Source organism: Perna viridis, chromosome 4, assembly GCF_037379345.1.
Source record: "Perna viridis isolate PV_CMFRI_1.1 ecotype Kerala chromosome 4, ASM3737934v1, whole genome shotgun sequence".
Classification (NCBI taxonomy): Eukaryota; Metazoa; Mollusca; class Bivalvia; order Mytilida; family Mytilidae; genus Perna; species Perna viridis.
In genome coordinates this window covers 11,938,586-11,961,178 of record NC_142448.1, presented here as the reverse complement: position 1 = coordinate 11,961,178, position 22,593 = coordinate 11,938,586, and the positions used below count along the sequence as shown (strand labels likewise).

Sequence of the window (22,593 nt, the reverse complement as noted above, 5' to 3'; positions counted from 1 at the left end):
AAACCAGTTTAGACAAGGTTCACTGCACAATATGGAAAATATGACACCATTTTTACTCTAGGTACAGCTATTGCAAATTTTTAATGGATAGGAAATTCAACTGAGCACAATAAAAAGAAATCTGAAAAAATCATATTCAGTAACTTTCTCATTTCCTACCAATAGTGAGCCTTTACATGTAGATCAGTACAATAAAAAAAGATAATCTTTTAATATATGTAGTTATGTATTGTGTAAAAGTTCCATGTTGAAATGAACATATATCATCATAATAAAAACTAATACTACTTCATTAGATGAAGGAGCAGACGGACAAACAAAACAAAATTACTACCCCTTTGTTTTCAAGGGCTTCAAGGCTAAAGTCATTTAAATGTTTCTTACCCTTTCAAGTGTACATAGACAGTCTTCCCAAGTTTCCTCTAAACGCTCTGCAGCATGACGTGTTGTTCTAGGGTTAGTCTCGAATGGATCATAACTAAGCATTGAGTCCCGACTAGATGGACGACTACCTCTACTTGATGCAGAAAACATTCTTCTGTCAAAATGAACTCTTCTTATACCCTGTAAAAGTAACTGACTGTCATCAGGGTTTTAGCTAGGATTTTGAGGGCTTTAGTCACTTTTGTGTAAAGCACGAACGACATATCATGGGCAGCAGAATTTTGTAAATAGTCAATAGTATCATAAACTAAAGACATAAACACTCTTAATATATTCATTTGAAGTTCACAGATACAGGCATAACAATACATACAATAAATGTTACAACAAAATAACTGTTATTTTCTGTAAGAAAACATGTGTTACTTAATAAAATAAAATAGTTACTATTAGAAAAATAGTAAAATAGAATTTTTTTTTACATCATGACAAAGCTTTGATGCATTCAGTCTAAAAATAGCTACTATTTGACAAAAGCTACTATTATGGTATGACCTGACACTCAACTAATAAGAGAAAATCCTCCTGTCCTTTGCCAAACACCACACCTCAAAAGCCCTCTTCAACCTAAAATTCCTCTAATCAGAAGGATGGAGACAGATCTTTAGAAGAGAATTGATTGATGAAACCTTGAGCCTGTTCCCAAGATAGGTCTTGATCAGATAGTACCTACAAAATCCCCTCTCAGTCACCAGAAGAAACTAGACAGATAGAAAGGATGTTGGCTACATAGGCATAGTCAACTGTAGAATGTTGCACTCTGTAAGCGGATGCTGCATGATATCTTACTGCAGGGTGGTAATTTTTAGTGACCTTTGACCCCTGATCATGATTAGAATTGAAGACGTTCATAATCATTGTGATTTCGTTGCAAGGAGAAATGAAAATCGTAAAATAAATATTAATCGTTGATTAATACTTCCTAACTGTCCGCTATTGCGTTAAAATTAATTTAAATCCATGAGATAACCATTTACATCGGAGACATTGTTTTTGTGTGCATTTAAATTTCTAAAAATAGATAGAGGTTCGTGGAGGGTTTGTATATTATGGGAGTAAATATCGGTCGGTATCCATTAAAGATCGAAACACGACTAATACTTAAAATAAGAGTATATATAAGTTATATTTTAAACGTACTTAAAAACAGAAATGTCTCAAGTCAACTCAAAGTTTTTTTCGGCAGTTGAAAACGACAGGCTGAAGTTGAGTGAGATCCCTGGGATTATCTTTTGTGGTCCTAATGATCAAACGATTGATAAATTGTTGTTATTTTAAAGGATTATTAACAATGCACATATCAGGGATGCCAGGTTAACAACAATAGAATGTGCTTCAAACCTGGTTGACCAGGTAATTACCAAGCTTGGGGTCATAAACTTGTCAGAGCGTAAGGCCAGATGAAATTATGTAACTTTCGATTGACAGTTTTTAACAACATTTATATTTAAGGTGACAAAAATTCATCTGAAATACTTTTTGAATGGATTTTTTTATACACTTTTCTAATTTTCAGTTACTAAAACAATCTAAAACATTTTCGTCATTTATGAAATTCTTTGGTGAAAATGACGAGCACTAGCTAAATCACTGCTGCCATTATGATGTAAAAAAAACCTTGGTTTGTGCCCATATAACTTCTTTTGAAAAGCAGAGGAAAGCCAAAGGGTTCTCCTTTTCTTTTTTGTTTTTTTGTTTTGACCTTATATATTGTCTACATACTGCAAGTAATACTAAATAATTTAGTTCCTGATCTCTATTCAATTTCCCTCTGAGTATATTTAGATTGTCACAATTTGCAGTTAAGAAAAAAAATAGCATATTAATAGAAATACTGACCTGTTTTGGTTTGTCAATTCCAGCCCACAATTTAAATCTTTTCATCATAAACTCTACCATTTCATAATCCTGCATGTCCATTGTGGCTTTAAAGAACATCTGACCTTTCGTAGTCCTGTAAGAATCCCTGAGTACTGCTAATATTAATGCAATAGTTATGCCATAACAGAAGGCGTAGTAACTGTATAGGAAGAAGTGTGTGAAGACACGATCGCTATCCATCAGTGTCCAGAATGAGAAGTGTCCATGTAACATACCAACAAGAGATGTTAGAGTATGCCAGTATGTCTCAAAACCATCCACTGATCTGCCATACCACTAAAAAACAAAACAAATAGAATACAAGTAGCAATACCTCATCTGTCTAAGGTTTGGTCATCATGACCTTGTGAGGTCAATCATGATCTCATACAATACTTTATTATATTCATAGGAGATAATTAGTCTTCAGTTAAAACTTCATGTGTTCAATAATGAAGGTAAAATAAAGAAAATTATTTTTCTAGAATGTTTCATGTTATTCTGTTTTTCCTTCATATTTTGAAATGTAAAATGAGGCGTCAATCAAGTATATTCTACTTTACTAAGAAATCCTTTAAAGGGTTCTCAACTTCCATAATAGAAAATTTTGACAGTTTGTATAATGAGCATACCAGATAAGCTGCCATTCCAAATGAACAGAACATGATGAAAAATATAACTGCCACTCCAGCAAGTCTGCCACATGCATCACTCAGTGTTCTCTCGTAGACATACAGGAACTTGATAAATCTTAATTGTTTTACAACCTGAAATAGGTAACGATCTTAAAAGTATTCAAATCACAAGTATCAATTCTGTTCTCACATTTTATCATGTGTTTAATTTTATAAAAATTTCATTCAAAACTTGAAATTATCTTGCAAGAAAACTGGTTAATAATAAAAGAACAAGAAAATAAAACAAGAGGCTCTCAGGAGCCAGAATAGCCCACCTGCTTGAATTTTGCCTTTCAAAGGCTTATAAATTTAACAAGAAGTTGTACAACAATTTTGACTCGAGAAGTCTTTGGTAGAGCTTATAAGGGTCATTTCAACAATTAAAAGTTTCTTTTAATCAATTATAGTTTTCAAAATATTGACTGAAAACTGTTAAAGTCATTTTTCCCCTTTCAAGGGCAATAACTCTTACAAGGAGTCATCTAACAACTTTTATCCCTGAAGACTTTTGTAGTCCTAATAATAAGGATCATTTCAGCTACTGAAAGAATTTGCCTAAACCTAACAGTTTTGGAGATATATGCGAAAAACTACTGTCTGACCGCTATGTTCTATTTTTAGTAATGGCGGCCATGCTTTTTGACGAATGAAAAATCCCCACATCAGTTCTATGCAAGATACCCCAAGGCACATTCATACCAAGTTTGGTTTCAATTAGTTAAGGAGTATCAGAGGAGAAGATTTTTGAAAAGGAATATCATTAAAAAGAGCAAAAGGGCAATGACTCTAACATGGCTGAAGAGATTAAAACTAAAATTTGACAAGAAATAGATCTCATAATGCGAAACACTTTTACTTGTGTCAGAATTTAGCTGAACCTAACAGTTTTAGAGATATATGCAAAAATCTGTTCTATTTTTAGTAACGGCGGTCATGTTTTTCAACGAATCAAAAATCCCAACAACAATTCTCTGTAGGATACCCAAAGGAACATTCATTCCATGTTTAGTTTCAATTGGTCAAGTTCGTGTCAGAGGAGAAGATTTTTGAAAGAAATAACATTAAAAATAGCAAAAATCGTTGAAAAAATGCATTAACTCCAACACGGTTTATCGGACTAAAACCAAATTTTGACCAGAGATAGATCGTATCATGCTGAACACTTTTACCCAGTAAGAATTTAGCAAAACCTAATAGTTTTGGAGATAGATGTGAACAACTACTGTCTGACCCCTATGTTCTATTTATAGTAATGGTGGCCATGTTTTTTGACGAATCAAAAATTCCCACATCAGTTCTATCCAGGAAACCCCAAGGAACATTTATACTAAGTTTGGTTGTAATCAGTCGAGTAGTTTTAGAGGAGAAGAGTTTTGTATAAATGTTAACGACAATGACGGACGCCAAATGATGGCAATAGCTCACATGCCCTTTGGCCAGGTGAGCTAAAAAATATATATCTCTCATTATAAAAACTAGTTCAATCAAATAATGTAACTGAAACAAGAACAAAGAAGGACTAGTGACAATTTCAATCTTATTTGTATTAAATATGATTCCTACGAAGAACTACGAAAATCCGCGTCCAAATCCATAGAATAGAAATAATGCTTTGAGTCTTACATTCTCTTCAACTTACCTTAAACATTAGGAAGAAAATCAAAATACCCTGTACATATCTCATAGCGACGTGAGTATCAGATATAGCCTCGAAATTGGTAAAGCCATATTTATTGTTGAAGTAATCGGTGAATGTACTGGAAGCCTCTACCACACATCCAATGTAGAGACCATTGATAACAATAGCCATTAAGGTGGTGAGGATCTCAAACCAGTTCCACGGGTCCGATAGATGAGTTTTGCCCTGGATTCTGATGGAGTTAATTATGTGGCATACTAAGTAGACGTTTACTAAGAACAGTATACACTGAAAAGAGAAAAAGTCTAGTCACAGATGGTTTACTAAGAACAGTATACACTGAAAAGAGAAAAAGTCTAGTCACAGATGGTTTACTAAGAACAGTATACACTGAAAAGAGAAAAAGTCTAGTCACAGATGGCTTACAAGGAACAGTATACACTGAAAAGAGAAAAAGTCTAGTCACAGATGGCTTACAAGGAACAGTCTACACTGAAAAGAGAAAAAGTCTAGTCACAGATGGCTTACAAGGAACAGTCTACACTGAAAAGAGAAAAAGTCTAGTCACAGATTGCTTACAAGGAACAGTATACACTGAAAAGAGAACAAGCGTGTCACAGATGGTTTACAAGGAGCAGTCTACACTGAAAAGAGAAAAAGTCTAGTCACAGATGGCTTACAAGGAACAGTCTACACTGAAAAGAGAACAAGTGAGTCACAGATGGCTTACAAGGAACAGTATACACTGAAAAGAGAAAAAGTCTAGTCACAGATGGCTTACAAGGAACAGTCTACACTGAAAAGAGAACAAGTGAGTCACAGATGGTTTACAAGGAACAGTATACACTGAAAAGAGAACAAGCGTGTCACAGATGGTTTACAAGGAACAGTATACACTGAAAAGAGAAGAAGCTAGTCACAGATGGCTAAGATTTAACATCTAAATACTGAGGTTAAATAAATACTTGAATGGTTTATGTGTAGAAAAAGAAAATATCTATACAAGACTGCAAATTAATTTATTTACAGGCCAATAATTATGCTTGTTTTTGTTTTTGTTTCTGATCTGTTTTGTTTAGTTAGTTTTTTCACATCTCCAGAGAAATTACAGTATAACTTTCAACTATTGGATCATTTATTAATGAAACAGTATCTGATAAAATAAATCCACAAGAGGACCAACTGGCAAGTTATAATGGACCCCTTATCAAAACTTATTATACACCAGACACCAACCTGACAGACCATGAGAGGATCTACAACATTCTGTACAAATCTGAGTAACACTTGGCTCTGGATATCTGATGATGTGTTTAGTCCACCTGAAAAACAAAACATTACTATTAAGGAAATCAAGAGAAAGCAAGGCTTAAAATTTCAGGAATTTTAATTGATGGAGAGCAAGACATACATATTTTGACCATACAGTTTCATACTATTAGGAACTTTGAATTTAAATCTAGTAGTTAAGGACCCTGAAAGTGTTAAATTTTCAAATCAACATGTCAAGAAATTCTGAATTTTCTCACCTTTTTAAAACAAATTTCTATTAATAAAATAATCCCTTCCTGTACATTTGTAAGATAACAACATAAAACAGAAAAGTGTATATAACTAAGAAATGTTCCGTTACTGGTTTGATAAGAATTGTGGCAACAGGGCAAACCTGCATCATAGTAGAAAGATTTACTTATGTAATGTTTTTGAACAGGTTATACAAAATAAACTGGTTTGCATTAGTTTTACACTGATAAATCATAAATAAAAAGTGTAAACTTGCACAAACTAGGTTATTGAGTTCAACTTGCTCAAAAATAAATAACATTCTAATGACCAAACAGTCCAAATACTAACATTTGATTCATAATCAAAACACTGTTTTGTTCGGGATTTTTTTCATCTTGGAGTGTGGACCATTCATGATGTCATAGTACCAAGCCCGGTTATACAAAATAACCAGGTTTGCTCAGACATAACTAACCAATCAAAAAGCTTGTTACAAATCAAATTAAATTATATATAAATAGCCAATCAATCAACTTGGCTTAAGGATGAATTCTACTGCAGAAGTGCTTTGTCACTGGAATGTCACTAAGGAGTCTAGGCTTTGACCTACAGTAGTGGAAGGTAAAATCATGCTCTCCAGTTACAGTATGTACTCCATTAATACATTTTTACCTGTAAGAGGAAACTCGATCATAAGATTGACAACTGTAGTTAGATCATTTGCAGCACTGTACATGGTGAAGTCAATGAATATGGCTCTAGTTCTGGAAATAAAAGTACTTATTATTATATATCAGATACACTTTTTGTCAAGGAAGTCTATTTATAGACTGAACTTGACTTAAAGATCGTCGGCAACCAAATTATATACCCAGGGTAGGCATTTCAACATATAACTACCAAAATAACACTCCGCGGGTTATTCTCCTTGCAAGTTTGCATAAAGATATCACTCCACCACCGATCATACTCCATGTCAAATATGTGATGTTTACTTTACCTACGACATGGGCGTGTAACGATATTAAGGCTATTTAATATGTGTAGAACTTGAAGATTTCAATGATTATATGATATTAACTATTTAAATTTAGAGGCAGAGAGCAGGACTATTTTGTCAAATTGACACGAACATTCGCAGGGAGGAAAGCTCAATTGAGATTTGCCAATTTATTTCTCTCAATCTGGCCCTTTTAATGAGGGTGTCGGGAGCTTCTAATGACGGATTTTTGGAGCTGCAATGTACACTTTTTGTGTAGTAAGTATAGATTACAGTGACGGATCCAGGGGAGGGTGCATAGGGTTGGCACCCCTTCTTTTTATTGGAAAATTTCATGTGTGATTAATTTGATCCCAGGAATTTGACTTCTGTACATAAAATGCAAGCATTGTGTACATATATGTTAATTACTACATATACATAAATAATATAAAATGGTAAACATACATGTACATACATGTAGCAAACAAAGACGTATTTAAAATAGAAAATAAACAGAACTGTTAAATTACTATGATTTCCAAGCAGAGACATAAATAATGTCTCTGTTTCAACGGTAAGGATGAAAGGAGGTCATGTGGCATATTCATCACATTCAGTAGGTAATCTTGAACTATTAAAAAGGAGGGGTATTCAGTGAAATAAAGTAATGTCCTTGGGATGTGAGTGAACACATGAGCCATGACATTATACATACACTTGTACATGTACATGTTCCTAAAATCCAAACTTCCACACCGACCATAGACCTTTATCGCATACCCTACATCACGCCCATAGACCTATATCACATACCCTATATCACACCCCTAGACCTTTATTGCCTTCTGTATATCACACCCCTAGACTTATATCTCACACCCCTAGAGCTATATCGCATACTGTATATCACACCCCTAAAGTACCCTATATATATCACACTCACAGACATATATTGCATATCTTATATCACACACTTAGACCTATATCGCATACTGTATATCACACCCATGGACCTATATTGCATTCTCTAAATCACACCCATAGACCTATATGGCATACCCTATATCACACCCCAGACATATATTGCATATCATACGTCACCTCTTGCAAAGAACACAATTGAAGTACATTTTGTATTGATAAAATATAATAAAGAATGAACATGACATGCAAAAATATATTTGACATGCAGTATCAACCCTCGATCTATATCACCCTGAAGGCCAGTGGCCCTTGAGTTGATATAGGAGTCTCCTGTTGATACTGCATGTGATACAGATTTTGGCATGTACTATTCAGTATGGAAATTCAGTAAGAAATAGTAATACAATGTACATGTGTATTATATCCATATAAGTCATAACTGATTATCAATATGGTTCAGTTATGTTAGAAATTCTGTGGCCATGAAAGTGCATTAAAAATGTGTTGGATATCAAGGCTACCAAAAGCAGACCTTTTCTAAGAGCTGATTTTCATGGACATTCTTACATGTACAATGTACTAGGTAAGTGTCAAAGGTATACATTATTTATTCAAATACTTTGCATGAACACAGTTATTTAAAATTTTCAAAACTGGTGACAGGTATACTGTTTTTATTGTTAGTGTAGAACAGTGTAGTCTTATTTCTTAGCAAAATTTGCAGTTTACATTTGTATGTCTGTGAACAAGAAATTTACACTGAAAACTACAAAAATACATATGCGTGTACTCTAACTATGGTTACTGGCAAATGCAGTACAGTATCAATTAAAGATTTCATACATGAAATTATGATTTTTGTAACATTGTAATACATGTATCTAATTTGTTTTCTACTTTACAATGTGACATTAATTGCTCATAGATAAATCAACATTCAGTGATTGATCCAGAGATTTTGAAATGGTGGTCCATACATCATTATAAATCAGCAGGTAGCTAAAATCATACATGGAAGAAGCCCTAAAGCAATATCCTTAGCAAGCTTTCCATTTTCTATATTTAGAAGGTTTTTGTCTAATAAATGAAATTACTTTTAAACTCATCACTTCAAACCACTTTTTATGATCTATCTGGTTATGAGGGGATGTTGTTTTAACAATGACAGGTGAAAAGTAACCTGTTCTACTCTTACTTACATGTATGTTACCTGTTATTAATAGTTATTGAAACAAAGATGTGCTCATGAAATACACTGTACATTTTTTGTAAAGTTTGTTATGTTATTTCAGATAAATTTGAATTATTTTAGAGAAAAAAATGTTTATTTTTTCTTAGTTAATACAGCTGATAGAAATATTAAAAGAAAAAACCTAAGAACACTGAAATATAGTAGATATATACCATATTAACATTTTTAATGCAAGACAAAAACTATGAATAATGACAGAAATATTGTTTGCATATTTTCAATTGACCAGTATTGATCACTGTGGGAATATTGACCTGGTGGTTTAAAAACCAGTAAAAACCTAGTACTGTTATAACCACCCAACCTTTATTTTTGCCCGAATTTATGAATAATTTGCTCGAAATTATATGTCCATGTTACAATATTTCCCAAAAACAGGATGTTTCTCCATATCATATGGTTAAAATGCATATCTATTTTCATGAATTTACATTGTAACATTTTGCATATATCAGGCACTGTTACGATTTTTTTCCTGGATTTCTTTTCAGTGGTTATCACTAGCTAAAGTGAGAAGAAAGCAAACGTTAAACAGACCATTTCTTGCTAGGACACACTATTAAAGCATGAAACAAAGTTCATGATTCTCAAGTGCTGGTTATGTATGTGTAGCATGAAGCAGCTGTCAATGTATTTATCAAAATCTCTTAATAAAAAATTATAAAAACATGAAGCCTGATTTCTTAGCACTTGTATATATGCAAAACATAAGAGTTACTTGAATTGTAATCTTAAACATATTTGTGAAACAATCATGCAGAAAAAAAATGAAAGAAATGCACATAAATTATTGAAGGCAGACAGGTATAAAACACTCAGCAAATAGTGATTCATCATAAAAAAAAGTGGTACTCATGGGGTATGGGTTCACTAGTAACTTTTTTGTTTTGGAAAGAAAAAAAGATGGATTTGCACTCAAAGTGCACGTGTGATTAAGACATCATATTCCTTATATTCACCACATATCACTGACTTTCCGACTTATTTGGAATCTTAAATTGCTCAAATCTATGAGCTACAAAGTTGTTTTTCGTTTAATGATCTTTAAACTACACAGTAATTTTTACAACAAGAGTTTTTATCCTTGTTTGAACTGAAAAATACCTAGAGAAAGGTAATCATTTATTGTATGTACCATAGCCTAATCTACACAACAATGACAAGGACAAATTTTAGTTTTAATTTATTATAAAAAAAATTCTACATCAAAGTGAGCACAAGCAAGGAAAAGTTTTTTGCGCATTTCTCCCTTGAGATTGGGCCTTTGTTCAACTTCCTCCAGTCTGCAGGATTCATTTCTACTTCATGCATTCCCAAACCGAAATTTTAAGGTGTGGGTCCATTCTTACTTTGAAAATTCATCTAATCTTGATAGTCAGTGATTCTCAGTGGAATTCATATTTTGTAAGAAATGCTGATTTAAGTATTAGGAATTTTGAGGACATCAATGTATGTGTACAGCCAGGAATACCAAAAGAAATAATACAAAAGAAGATCCAAAAATATATATTGATAAACGGACTGTATAAACATACACTGCATTAAAATAAATGGTTATTCTTTAAAAGGACTAAGTTTTGATCGGTTTATTTAGCTTACAGTTTGGTTACATGAATATTTTTTATTGCTTTGAGGTCTTCATTGACTCAGTGCCTCAGCACTTTGATTACACATCATAACCAGTTCATAGCATAACATTAAATTAATAAGGTCATTCAGAAAATTGACCACTGTAAATACATATATTACAGTGTGTATTAAATGTGATTTTGTCATTTGTGTGTTTTTATTTTTGAGATTAATCCCACAACTGCTGTATTGAAAATTCCATGAAGTGAGTTTTGTCTGTCACATTTTTGCAATAATAAAAACAGCAACAAATTCTTAATTTACAGTAACCTTTTATCAATTACAATTATCTGTATGTTATTTTTATGCTATTTTATCCAAGATGAAGAAGAAATATTAAGTGGTAGACTCCACAGAAGGTCATAAAGTCACAAGTTCACAATTTGACCTAAATTTTCAGGTTACATAAAATAGCATTATTACTTAATAGTCAACTTAATACCAATGCCTTTTGAGAAGTATACCACTAGTTTTTTCAACATGATATGTAGGATTTTTGATATTTTGAACAAAATTTAGGGATTCGGAATCAACGACACAAAAGAATGATTAATCATACCTTTCATCAATCCAGTTTTTAGTCTGTAACTCCTTCAATTTGTCAAGGGTATCATTGTAAGTAGTACCAAGTTCCTGGACATAACCACCTCCTCCATATGTGTAAACATAACCAAAGCGTGTTTTACTTCCTGTCTCAGAGCTGTCATAATACTGCCATGACAAATTCTGGGAATAATTCCATTGCTCACCATAATTTTTTTTGTCTTCATTATATCCAAAATTTCCCCAGCATGTTCTGTTGGTCAAACTGTCAAGGCCAGAGATCATTGGATGTTCTGTTGCGGGACATGTGTCTGAATGAAGAAAAATTAAAATGAAATATGGAAAAAAATAAGAAAATGATGAGACAAAACTAAGCCAGTTCGATGATAGGTCTATGGGACTATCAAGTTTCATTATATTGTTTCATATATATTTTTATATTGACTTTGTCAATTGTTAACAATGATCCAATTAAGAAACTTTGATGCTGAATTAACAAATCCTCTTCAGTTTAAATTGATTACAAGTTTGGTATTTTAGCCAATTCAATTCTTCTTTATAAAGCAATTATTTATTTAGGTTAGTATATACATGTTTCATCAATAAACATTATGAAAGATCTATACCCAAGAAAAACATCCTGTCAAATACCAGAGAAAACCAACCTTCAATACTTCTGACTAATCTCATACGAGCTACACCCAATAAGGTTCCAAACTCCAGATCTGTGTACAGTTCTCTGTGATGTAAACCAGTAACCAGTGCAGACTGGGTCCAAGACCAGAATTCATCCACATCACTGATGTTGACAAAGGATTTCTCCATATTTGGTACTGTTGTCTGCAACATGACATGGTTCACTGATGTCTTGAACATGTAGGAATCATGGTTAAAGTTGACATAACATAGTGTCATTATCAACCAGAGGTAGAAAATGTAGGCAATAAACTGCCGTAACATCAGCCTCATTCTGAGAATCTTCTGTCCTTCCTCTTTGGCATTCAACAAAGCAAAACCAGCCAATGGGGTAAATTTGTTTTCCTGAAATATATGCAATGGAATAGTGGTTGAAAAGACATTTATCTTGACTCAAACAATATCATACATATCACAGTTAACAAAAACATCAACATTTAATCAGAAGCACCATACAAATTTCAAAATATGACTGTGTAGGTTCTTATTTTTGTAAACATGATTGACAATATTGAACAGTAAATACAGTGGTAATAATTTACTGGACCTAAACCAGTACTGTATATACACCACAATCTAACCTTGACTTTTTCATTAGATGTATCTACAGTTGGCATAATATCAATGGCATCCTCATCAATTGTGTCTTCTTTCTTCAGTACACTGGAGGCATAGAATGCTATCACAAGAGCCTATAAAAAGGACAAGAAATAAAGATTGATGATTTCAAATTATTAGACATAGATACTGGCTGAAATGTGAAAGAAATGTAGTGCTAAGAACCAGCAGCAGTTTATTTTACACTGGTACATAAAACAACTGATAAAATTTGACTTGAAAGGACATTAGGCTTGAGATCCATAACACATGAAATTTTATTATTAATGCAAATTTATTACCAGAGCTTTAATTAACAAAAATCATGAGTCTGCTGAGACACTACATGTACCATCCAGGAACATTTTCAGACAAAGAATATTTCTGTTTAAATATTAAAGCACTTCCTTAATTGGAAATAACTTACAAACCTAAGAAAAATTGTTCATCAAAAATCAAATTAGACAAATTTTACTGTATTCATCTCCAATACCAGAATTACCTTCAGAGGCTCAATGACAATGAAAGACATAGAAACACAGAATAGTAGAGCCAAGATCCACTGTATAGCAACATCTCTTCCAAACTTCTGACCATACATTATCACCATGGTAACAGAAGTAACACAAAGGAGGAAACAGATGACGTAAGCAACTTTAACAAACCAGGCAGGTAATGTGCAACTCTTTGATTCTTCACGTTTCTCTAGTAACTGCATTTCATCTTGTTCTGTAATGCAAAGATTTCCATTTTTTTTTTTTATAAATCTTTACATATACCATTTATATTCGATAACTCTTTAAAATTTATACTTCTAACATTAGAAAAACATAAAGAATGCTCGTACTTACAGGGTGAACATAATTTAATTTAGTCCTCTTAATAATAACAGAATTAAATGTAAACAACATGCAAATATGATTCATTCCTCAACAACAAAAACATGGCTAACCTACCTATATTGGGATTAGACTGCTGTGCAAGGCCAATATCTGGTTCTAGTGGCCCTATTCCTTCCACCATTCCCGTCGAATCTAAAGACTGTGTGTTCCTTAGATTTTTGGCCCAGATAAATGTGCTACCAGCCGACGGGAGTTTCCTACAAAGCAGAAATGTAAAATTATGTAACAAAGCAATGCATCATATTGTTGGTCATACATAAACACACTGAAATACTGAATAATTATATTACTAGATTCTACTGCTGTCAAGTCAAAGATCACCAGAACTCATCATGGCTGTTTCATTACACCTGTATCCATAGAGTGTTTACCTGTCATGTCCATTTATATTAGGATCTTCTCTAGGACTATAACCTTTAATAGACTGGGATGATGCTGGTTTGCCATAAGAACCTATAGTACTGGTCGAAGCTTTCTTGCGTAAAGGTCGAGACTTTGATGATGACCTTGACTCTGTATCAGAGTGTAAGATATCATCGACTTCCTTCCAATCAGTTTTCTTTGTTGCTGTTCTCCTACAAACAAACAGAATGTTATATTCAGTGCCATATATATTTCATCCTTATTATTTGTCTGTAACATCCTCTAATGAAAGAACTCTCAATACTCAAAGAAAATGTAAATATTGTTATTCAATGTTTGGGACTTTTTCTATATTCATTCTTTCTCATTTTGCAATACTGGTCAGAATGGTGTATCTTTTTACATTTCATCAGTTTTTAATCTTTTGATTGCAACAGTGGAATGTTCATAGCAGCATTAAATGGCTCCAAAAACAAAATCCTTCGGAAATACAAATAAATCACTATGAAAGAGGTTAAAATTTTCAAGGTTTTCAGGGTTTTGTCACACCATAAAATGAAGTACTGGTATTCAATGAGACTTGAATTTTAGATTCATAAATAACATACATTGAAAAGATAAAATGACATAAATAAAGCACACAGTAAACAACATACTGAATGTTACTCCTACGTTTCTGTATTACAGATTGTTCCTTGGTCATACACTCAGATTCTATATCATCTAGGTACTGTAAAATACCATCAGCTGCCTCTTTTACCTGTAATATAGTTGTAATAAATTAGTGATATCAACAGGTAAATATATTTTTGTTTTGAAAGAAAAATATCTGCCATCTCTATCTACAAATAACTTGATATTTAAATAACACAATAACAATGAAGTTGGAAAAGATAGCACTTTCCGTATATCCCTTACACCCTTCATTTCGTGCATTATAAAACTAGAACATCGTTGCATCTAGCCAAGAAGAGCAGAAAATTCGACTGTCTTTGTGGATATAAACCATTAAAATCCTCAAAAATCTTTCGTAATACAGTGTTAGCCAATCATTTGCACAATATGAGTGACGCTGACCATCAGCTGACTGTTCCTATGCTTGGTTCAATTTCCGTTTTCATGCTAACATATATACTCAATACTGTTAGACCCAGTTTCCACTCATATGTAGTATTTGTAATACATGACAAACTGAGGAGTTTCCTTATGCCCTTGGCTATTATTTGTGGTCTCTCTCAGACAGTGTAAAGCATCCAAGCATTTACACAGTCCCTGGGCATAGTCATACCCGTGAATGTGGGTCATGGTGTATTCCAGGAAATTAGTTGTCATGTGACCATGTTCATTCATTAAATTCATTAAATGCATTATCACAAGATTTAATGTGCATCCGTGACCTAGTGATCCAATATGTGATCTGTACAGCCAGCCTACAGCATTTGCTGAATCTTTGACCAAGCAAAATACTTTTTGGGATTAAATCAACATTTTCCAGTGCATGTAAGACAGATAGGTAAGTCACCTTATTAATGCATGCCAGTCTATTGATGAGAAATCTCCAAGGCCGAAAAAATATTAATGTTATGTTTCTGATCCCCATTTTCTAATTTTGTATGGTTGGTAGGTAGCTGCAAAACATAGCACTATCTATTTTTTTGTATTTTTGAAACATTAGTTAGACATAAAAAATAAATTAAAAACATATAATGTAAAAATATCAATTACAAATATAAATTGTACAAAAATATCCTAGCACTAATATAAAAAACCCTCTTACCTCTTCTTTTCTCTCAGCTTTATTGTTGCCCTCTGTTTTAGTAATGTATGTCTCATCTTTTTGTGATCCATCTGTCTTCGACCATAAATGTGGATTATTTGTTCTTTTCAACTGAAATATACAATTTTTTATTATAGTTACAAAAAGCTTAGCTCTTAGTGCTGTTAATTTGCTAAACAAATATGTTACATTTACTATGCCATTCAGTCACCAAGAATCACTGAAGTTTGACAAAACTACATTATTCCAGTTATTCTTACTTTTTATACACTAAACACACCCTCATACTGTGATCTTAAAATACTGTCTATGTACTGGCATCTTTTTATTGTTTGAAGTATCAAACAAGTAGCCTAACTTGCCCTCCTCATGTGAATGTCTCTATCAAATTGGTTCCATAATTTGCCTTCCTCATTCATGCCTCTGCCAATATCAAATGTGTTGTCTACCTTGCTTTCAACTCATACCTATGCTAATATCAAATGAGTTCTCTAGCTTGCCTTCTCACTCAAACCTGTGCGACTATCAAATGAATTCTCTAGCTTCCCTTCTATACCTATGCCGATATCAAATAAGTTCTCTAGCCTCACTAATGCCTTTGCTCATATCAAAGTAGTTGCCTACCTTCCATTCCTCACTTATGCCTTTGCTCATATCAAAGTAGTTGCCTACCTTCCATTCCTCACTTATGCCTTTGCTCATTTCAAAGGAGTTTCCTGTTTTGCCATCCTCACTCATGCCTATGCCCATATCAAATAAACTGCCTACCTTGTCTTCCTGATTTATGCCCATGCCACTATCAAAAGAGTTGCCTACCTTGCCTTCCTGACTCATGCCTATGCCACTGTCAAATGAGTTGACAGCTTTACTCAGACTGTCATCAGTAGCCTGGCGAGTAATTTTTAATGTTCTACTCCTTCTCAGGTTAGTATGTGTCATACTGGCTTCCTGTAATGGAACAAGTATCAGCTATTTACACTGTATTACATAGTAGAGAAAAAAATATATGCAAAAGCAAATAGAAGAGTTACAAGGTATGCAATATTGATACCCTATGCTTGAATGGAAATTTACGTATTTGTTTCAGAAAAAAAAGGTATGCAAATAACATGTATACTACATACACTGTAAATTAAGAGTAACTGGGGTAACTGAATTGAGGATAATAGCAAACAAAATATCAGATCAATCAAGTATAGCGAGTTCTCCAAATAGTGTCAATGGTAGGTTTGATCCTGATGATCTATAAATCAGTTTGTGTCCTTTGAATTATCATACCCAAAAAATCCTGAAACTGCACTTACATAATTTACTCAGATTCAAGGTCAGGGACTTTATATCACAGTCGAATACATACCCCCTGTTAATGATTAAACAATGATCATCATAAAAATAATTATAATTCTTACCACTAATGAATCTGTTGTACTTTCTCTATCTAGGTAGGACAGAAATTCATCATCATTGGTTTTAAATGAACCAGCTGCGGGTCCCTCATAATCCATCTCAATGGTTTGAGCAGTACCTATACGAGGTCCATGCTCAAAAATATTGGTCTAATTGAAAAAGAAGAAACAGTAGGGTAAAAAATGATTTATCATAGATATCTAGCTGTCAAGCCAACATCATATAATTATTAGTATAATTTATTTTTTATAAAAACATTAACATTTAGAATACATATACATAGTGTCTTCAAGCAAAAAAATATATCTTAATCAGTTGATCTACTATATTTTTTAATATGTTAATCAGTTCACCTGTTCCATTTTTTTAACTCTTCAAATGTTGCTTTACATTTTCAAGTGAATTGAAGAACAAACATTTTATACACTTGAAAGATTATGAAACAGATAACTGTAGACATCAAAGGTTTACTTGAGTCATTTGAGTTATTCCTTACACATACATTACAGACTATCCTAATGTTAGTATCCACACATACATTACAGACTATCCTAATGTTAGGATCCACACATACATTACAGACCTAATGTTAGGAACCACACAAATGTTACAGACTATCCTTATGTCAGGTACCCATACATACATTACAGACTATCCTAATGTTAGGATCCACACATACATTACAGACCTAATGTTAGGAACCCCACAAATGTTACAGACTATCCTTATGTCAGGTACCCATACATACATTACAGACTATCCTAATGTTAGGATCCACACATACATTACAGACCTAATGTTAGGAACCACACAAATGTTACAGACTATCCTTATGTCAGGTACCCATACATACATTACAGATTATCCTAATGTTAGGTATACATACATACATTAGAGATTATCCTAATGTTAGGAACCACACAAACGTTACAGACTATCCTAATGTTAGGAACTATTCATACCTTAGATTTACTCCTCTTAAACATCCAGATGATAATCAGAGTGAATGGGAAGGCCATTACATTAGTGACGAAAGACAGGACAACTTCCTCCCAGCCAAAAGATGATACATCACCGTCATCTTCTTGTTTCAATAGACCATACCACATAGCATTGATAGCCATGAATGTATACAGTATAGTTACAACACAGGTGGCTCTCTGGACACGGGTAAACCTACTCAGGGCTGGGCGATCAAGCACAGAGTACCATAGATGTCTGTCAGCCATACAATTAGATAGGGCTCTGCTGAACATTCTACCAAATCTCTGGATCTCAGAAGACCCTGGAATCATATGGAGATCAAAATAAATGTTATATTTATCAAAGTCATATAGAGATGATATTTTTTATAAGAATTCAGAGTAAACCTTCTTATGTTCAATATGATTGTTGGGAGTAGTAAATAATAAAATATTAGTGTTATAAATGTGATAACATCATAAGAATGTATAAATTAATAAAAGTTTTTAGAAATATTTTTTGGTGTTAATATTGTTTTTTTCCACATAAATACAAACCTGCAGCTGTCAACTCCTTCTGTACAAAGCCTTTCTCCATTTCCAGAGACATCCAAAAGTTGGCAAAGAAATAGTATTTGACATCAGTTTGTAGGTCCTTAACAATAACCTGGACCAGATACCAACTGGGATCCAGTCCTGAGTTGTCATGCCAGATCATTATCTTCTCAATGTTTCCAAGGTTGGTGTCATGAGCCATGATAAATGTATCTTGTGCATTTCTTTGGAATGCCCACTTCTTGTCCAGCTGTTTAGAACTTGTCTTTCCATATTCTCCATAGATCTTCATACCAACATTAGCAGTTGTACCTAAAAGGTAGACGAGATGTTGTTCACTTACATACTTCGCCATTCTTTTTATGATCATTACAAACAAGGTGTACCAGAATTTTCTGCACATCAAAGAATGCTAAACAATCATCAAAAACAAAGATAAAAATATAGAATCTTACGAAACTTCCAATCTTGAAGCAATTATCAAATCTTCAAGGCTGATGCTTGCCAAGCATTCAAACTTGAAAATTAAACTGCTAAAAATTTAGAAATGCTGAGTATGGTATGATTCAATTTTTCTAGTGATTTTTTTTTCTTATTTTGGAAATACCCAAGACTTTGAGCATGTCAAAAAATAAAAGAACTTATTTTGATAATGACCCAATTTAATTGTAATGATTAATCTGACAAGATAAAAAAAAAGACTCTAGAGAAAAGAACAGTTTTTCTCATACCAGTCAAGAGGTTCAAAAATTAAGAATAAAAAAATATATATCAAATGCTCTGAATAGGGGTAATAACTGTATAAAAACAGTCATATTAAACACTATCCTAATATAGTATCAGTTTAAAATGTGGGGTAAGGAAACATGGTGCCCAGTAGACCTAACTCACCAGCCCCTGGTTGTCTCCCAGTTATGACAGTAACTTCATACTTGAATGATCCATCTTTACCACACAAAGGGATAGATGATATACGCTCTAAACTGCTTTGGTCTATTCTACGACAAATAATTACTGCTACCACATACACCACAAATATCAGAGAACATGTGATAAATACAACAGGATTTGTAGCCAAGTCAAGATTCTGGAAAAATTAAAGCAAAAGTGCTACCTTTAAAAGATAATGGTTTAGTACAATCATATGAGTAATAAATTTATGTACATAACTGCATTTATTTTCTACCTACATTTTATCATTTAATATGCATGTAAAGTTAATTTGCAATAAAATATGATCAAATGAAATCTTTATCAAAATTATGAAATGGATCTGTTATTTACCTTTGGAACAATATAGAACAGTCAAATCTGTAATAAAACTTCCCATACTAACCAGTAAATCTGTAAAACTGAGACTGTCTGGTGGTGCCAGCATTCCACCACCAAAGGGAGTTAAATGCTGACATTCACACACTGCATAGTTTTCTACAGATTCCTCTGTTGATGCACAGCCATTGGTACTCCATGTATTTGTTGATGTGTCAAAGTACTGACATGTAGAGAAGTATTTAGCGGCGCTGATGTTCACGTCAAAGTTTGGATCATCATTGTACACTGTTACTGTGTAAGATGAGTCAGTGTCAAAATCACTGGAAGTAAATAGTACATTGATTCAACATTTTTTTCTATCACCCAAAACATCCATTTCATTTTGAAATTCCTGTACCAAGTCACAAACATAGTGGCTAATTTTAGGTTTCCAGAGTCTCCTTGATTTTTCCAGTTCATTTACTACTAATCTTCTTCCAAAGATATGATTATGATTTTGGTCATTTTATATTTCATTTACTTGAATACATGTACTTAAAAAATAACACTGTTGAATCAGATTTTCCAGATGTAAAGCAAGCATAAGTTATACAACAATAAAAAATATAAAGTAAAACCATTTTTTAGTTTCAACAAAACTTTTTAGCTAACTGAAATGTATGCAATGATGTTTTTTTGTGTAACAGTTTAAAAGTATACATACTTCAAAGAAAATTTAAAGTATTTAAATTGATGAACATTTTAAAGCTGTCTTGAAGATCACATTCTTTTCTTTAAAACTTATAAAAGTAGTAAACCATGCTACTTATTTCAAAGAAATTGAAGAACTTTGCCCCTCATTCAATTCTTACTTCTATAGGTCAGATGGTCCAGTCCAAAATACATGTACCAAAAATGCCATTTGTATAGAGGTTGAAGTGTACATCATCTTATAAGAATAAAATTACCTATAAGCCACAAACATGGTGTAGTATCTATGATCATAGCCAACTTCCATATGTTCTAATTTTATCTCCTTAGTTTGTTCATAGCTTGACTTGGTGGCTTCATAATTTTTCCCTAAGTAAGCATTAATTACTCCAGTAGAATTAGATTTGACAGCAGTGTTTGGCACTACTGCAAATTTCAACATCAGATGTAAGGCAGCTCCATCATAACCGGCAGATGTGTCAACAATTATTTTCTTTACAGAAGATTTTTGTACAATTGCAGATGAAAACGTGAGTCCTGCTTCTGGATTGTAGCTTGTTGAGTTTACAATACTGTCAGTAAGATTGTACTGGGATCCACCGTCTTTCATGATGAAGAACTTAGGTCGCTTTCCCTCTGGGATTCCACTTACCGATAACTCAGTTCCACTTGTATCTGTAAATCCTGCTGCAATGACCTTTGTGGTAAGTTTAACATCACCAACCATACCCCATGTGAATGGATTCTGGGGTATAACCATCAAGATTTGGAAGACTTCCTGTCTAGTAGGATATATTGTACTGAGCATGTCTCGGTGAAGTATAGCAAGACAACCATCCGATATGTACGATTGCTCTATCGAGTCAGTCCAAGTCCTCTTCCCATAGACCTTGATGCTGTCTAGTGTTATAACTACAGGGTCTTCTAAAGGAAGTAATGTCTTCAAGTTCAAAATGACAATATCATCTCCAAAGTTAAAGGCTCTGGTTATAATATCTCTCTTGTGATCTTCAGTGGAAGTTGATGTTGGTAATGAAAGAGTACTGATCATTGGTTTATATGAAGACAATGTATTTGTGTCAAGAGTTGTTACATTAGAAATATTGACGGAACTGTAGACAGCCGCATTTACTGCATCCATACTATTGGATACGGCATTTAACAGCAAGCTAGATGTAAATTCATTTTTATTGGCCCCTTGGAAAGCACTTTCTTCCAAATCTTTTTTCAAGATGTCCACTTGATTAAGTACAAGGGTTTGACAGGAACTTGTTTGGTACTCCCCAGGATAATGCTGGAAGAAAGAGGTGACAGGATGAAACAGGTAGAAATTAATTCATCATTTCAATACTATATGACTTTAAGTATAAGCTTTAACTATGTCTACAAAAATATAAGCACTACTTTAGTAATTATGTTGATACCCTCATTCAGTACATTTAATATCAGACTAGACAGTCATACCATATTTAGAAAAATTAATAAAAATCTACAGATAATTAACCATGACAAAAACCTACAGTTAACAGATTCAGTATATGAGCCATTTGTTGTTGTTGATAGATTGTCTCCAGTGGTAGAAACAATACTGCTACTGTAATGATATTCCTGATCTTGTTCCTGTCATCAACATGACTGTTGGGTAACAGTGATTCCTGACGAGACAGCTCATTCATCTCATGTGTAAAGGCAATTCCATACTGCAACAGTTTTGTAGGGTTGTTGTTACTGACAAGATCCACCAGGTTGGAAGTGGCTCGAGTCTGTAGAAATGACAGCTGATTTCCACTGGTAACAGTACTGCTTATTGAAACATTCCTAATCATAAATTAAAACTGGCATTAAATGCATTTTCTATGTACTATGAAGTATAATGTTTACATAATACTTATGAATAAATCATAATGCAATTTTCA

The 22,593-nt window shown here is 33.3% G+C and overlaps 1 protein-coding gene across 10 annotated transcripts in view; it reads right to left on the bottom strand.

The window, feature by feature from the left end:
* Positions 1 to 22,593, bottom strand: part of LOC148618873 (polycystin-1-like) — an 80,431-nt gene that overhangs the window by 3,022 nt on the left and 54,816 nt on the right. For all 10 annotated transcript variants that reach the window (XM_088578187.1, XM_088578189.1, XM_088578191.1 and 7 more), the window contains 22 exons: positions 22,198 to 22,495; positions 20,935 to 21,971; positions 20,052 to 20,307; positions 19,607 to 19,802; positions 18,719 to 19,027; positions 18,161 to 18,483; positions 17,201 to 17,347; positions 16,608 to 16,739; positions 15,792 to 15,902; positions 14,671 to 14,774; positions 14,023 to 14,226; positions 13,706 to 13,848; positions 13,252 to 13,478; positions 12,734 to 12,844; positions 12,122 to 12,497; positions 11,473 to 11,767; positions 6,799 to 6,890; positions 5,857 to 5,942; positions 4,621 to 4,908; positions 2,937 to 3,071; positions 2,284 to 2,601; positions 385 to 564 (listed from right to left, as the gene is read on the bottom strand). In XM_088578187.1, the coding sequence (XP_088434313.1) occupies positions 385 to 564; positions 2,284 to 2,601; positions 2,937 to 3,071; positions 4,621 to 4,908; positions 5,857 to 5,942; positions 6,799 to 6,890; positions 11,473 to 11,767; positions 12,122 to 12,497; positions 12,734 to 12,844; positions 13,252 to 13,478; positions 13,706 to 13,848; positions 14,023 to 14,226; positions 14,671 to 14,774; positions 15,792 to 15,902; positions 16,608 to 16,739; positions 17,201 to 17,347; positions 18,161 to 18,483; positions 18,719 to 19,027; positions 19,607 to 19,802; positions 20,052 to 20,307; positions 20,935 to 21,971; positions 22,198 to 22,495 (5,368 nt within the window). The remainder of the gene's footprint in view (positions 1 to 384; positions 565 to 2,283; positions 2,602 to 2,936; positions 3,072 to 4,620; positions 4,909 to 5,856; positions 5,943 to 6,798; positions 6,891 to 11,472; positions 11,768 to 12,121; positions 12,498 to 12,733; positions 12,845 to 13,251; positions 13,479 to 13,705; positions 13,849 to 14,022; positions 14,227 to 14,670; positions 14,775 to 15,791; positions 15,903 to 16,607; positions 16,740 to 17,200; positions 17,348 to 18,160; positions 18,484 to 18,718; positions 19,028 to 19,606; positions 19,803 to 20,051; positions 20,308 to 20,934; positions 21,972 to 22,197; positions 22,496 to 22,593) is intronic.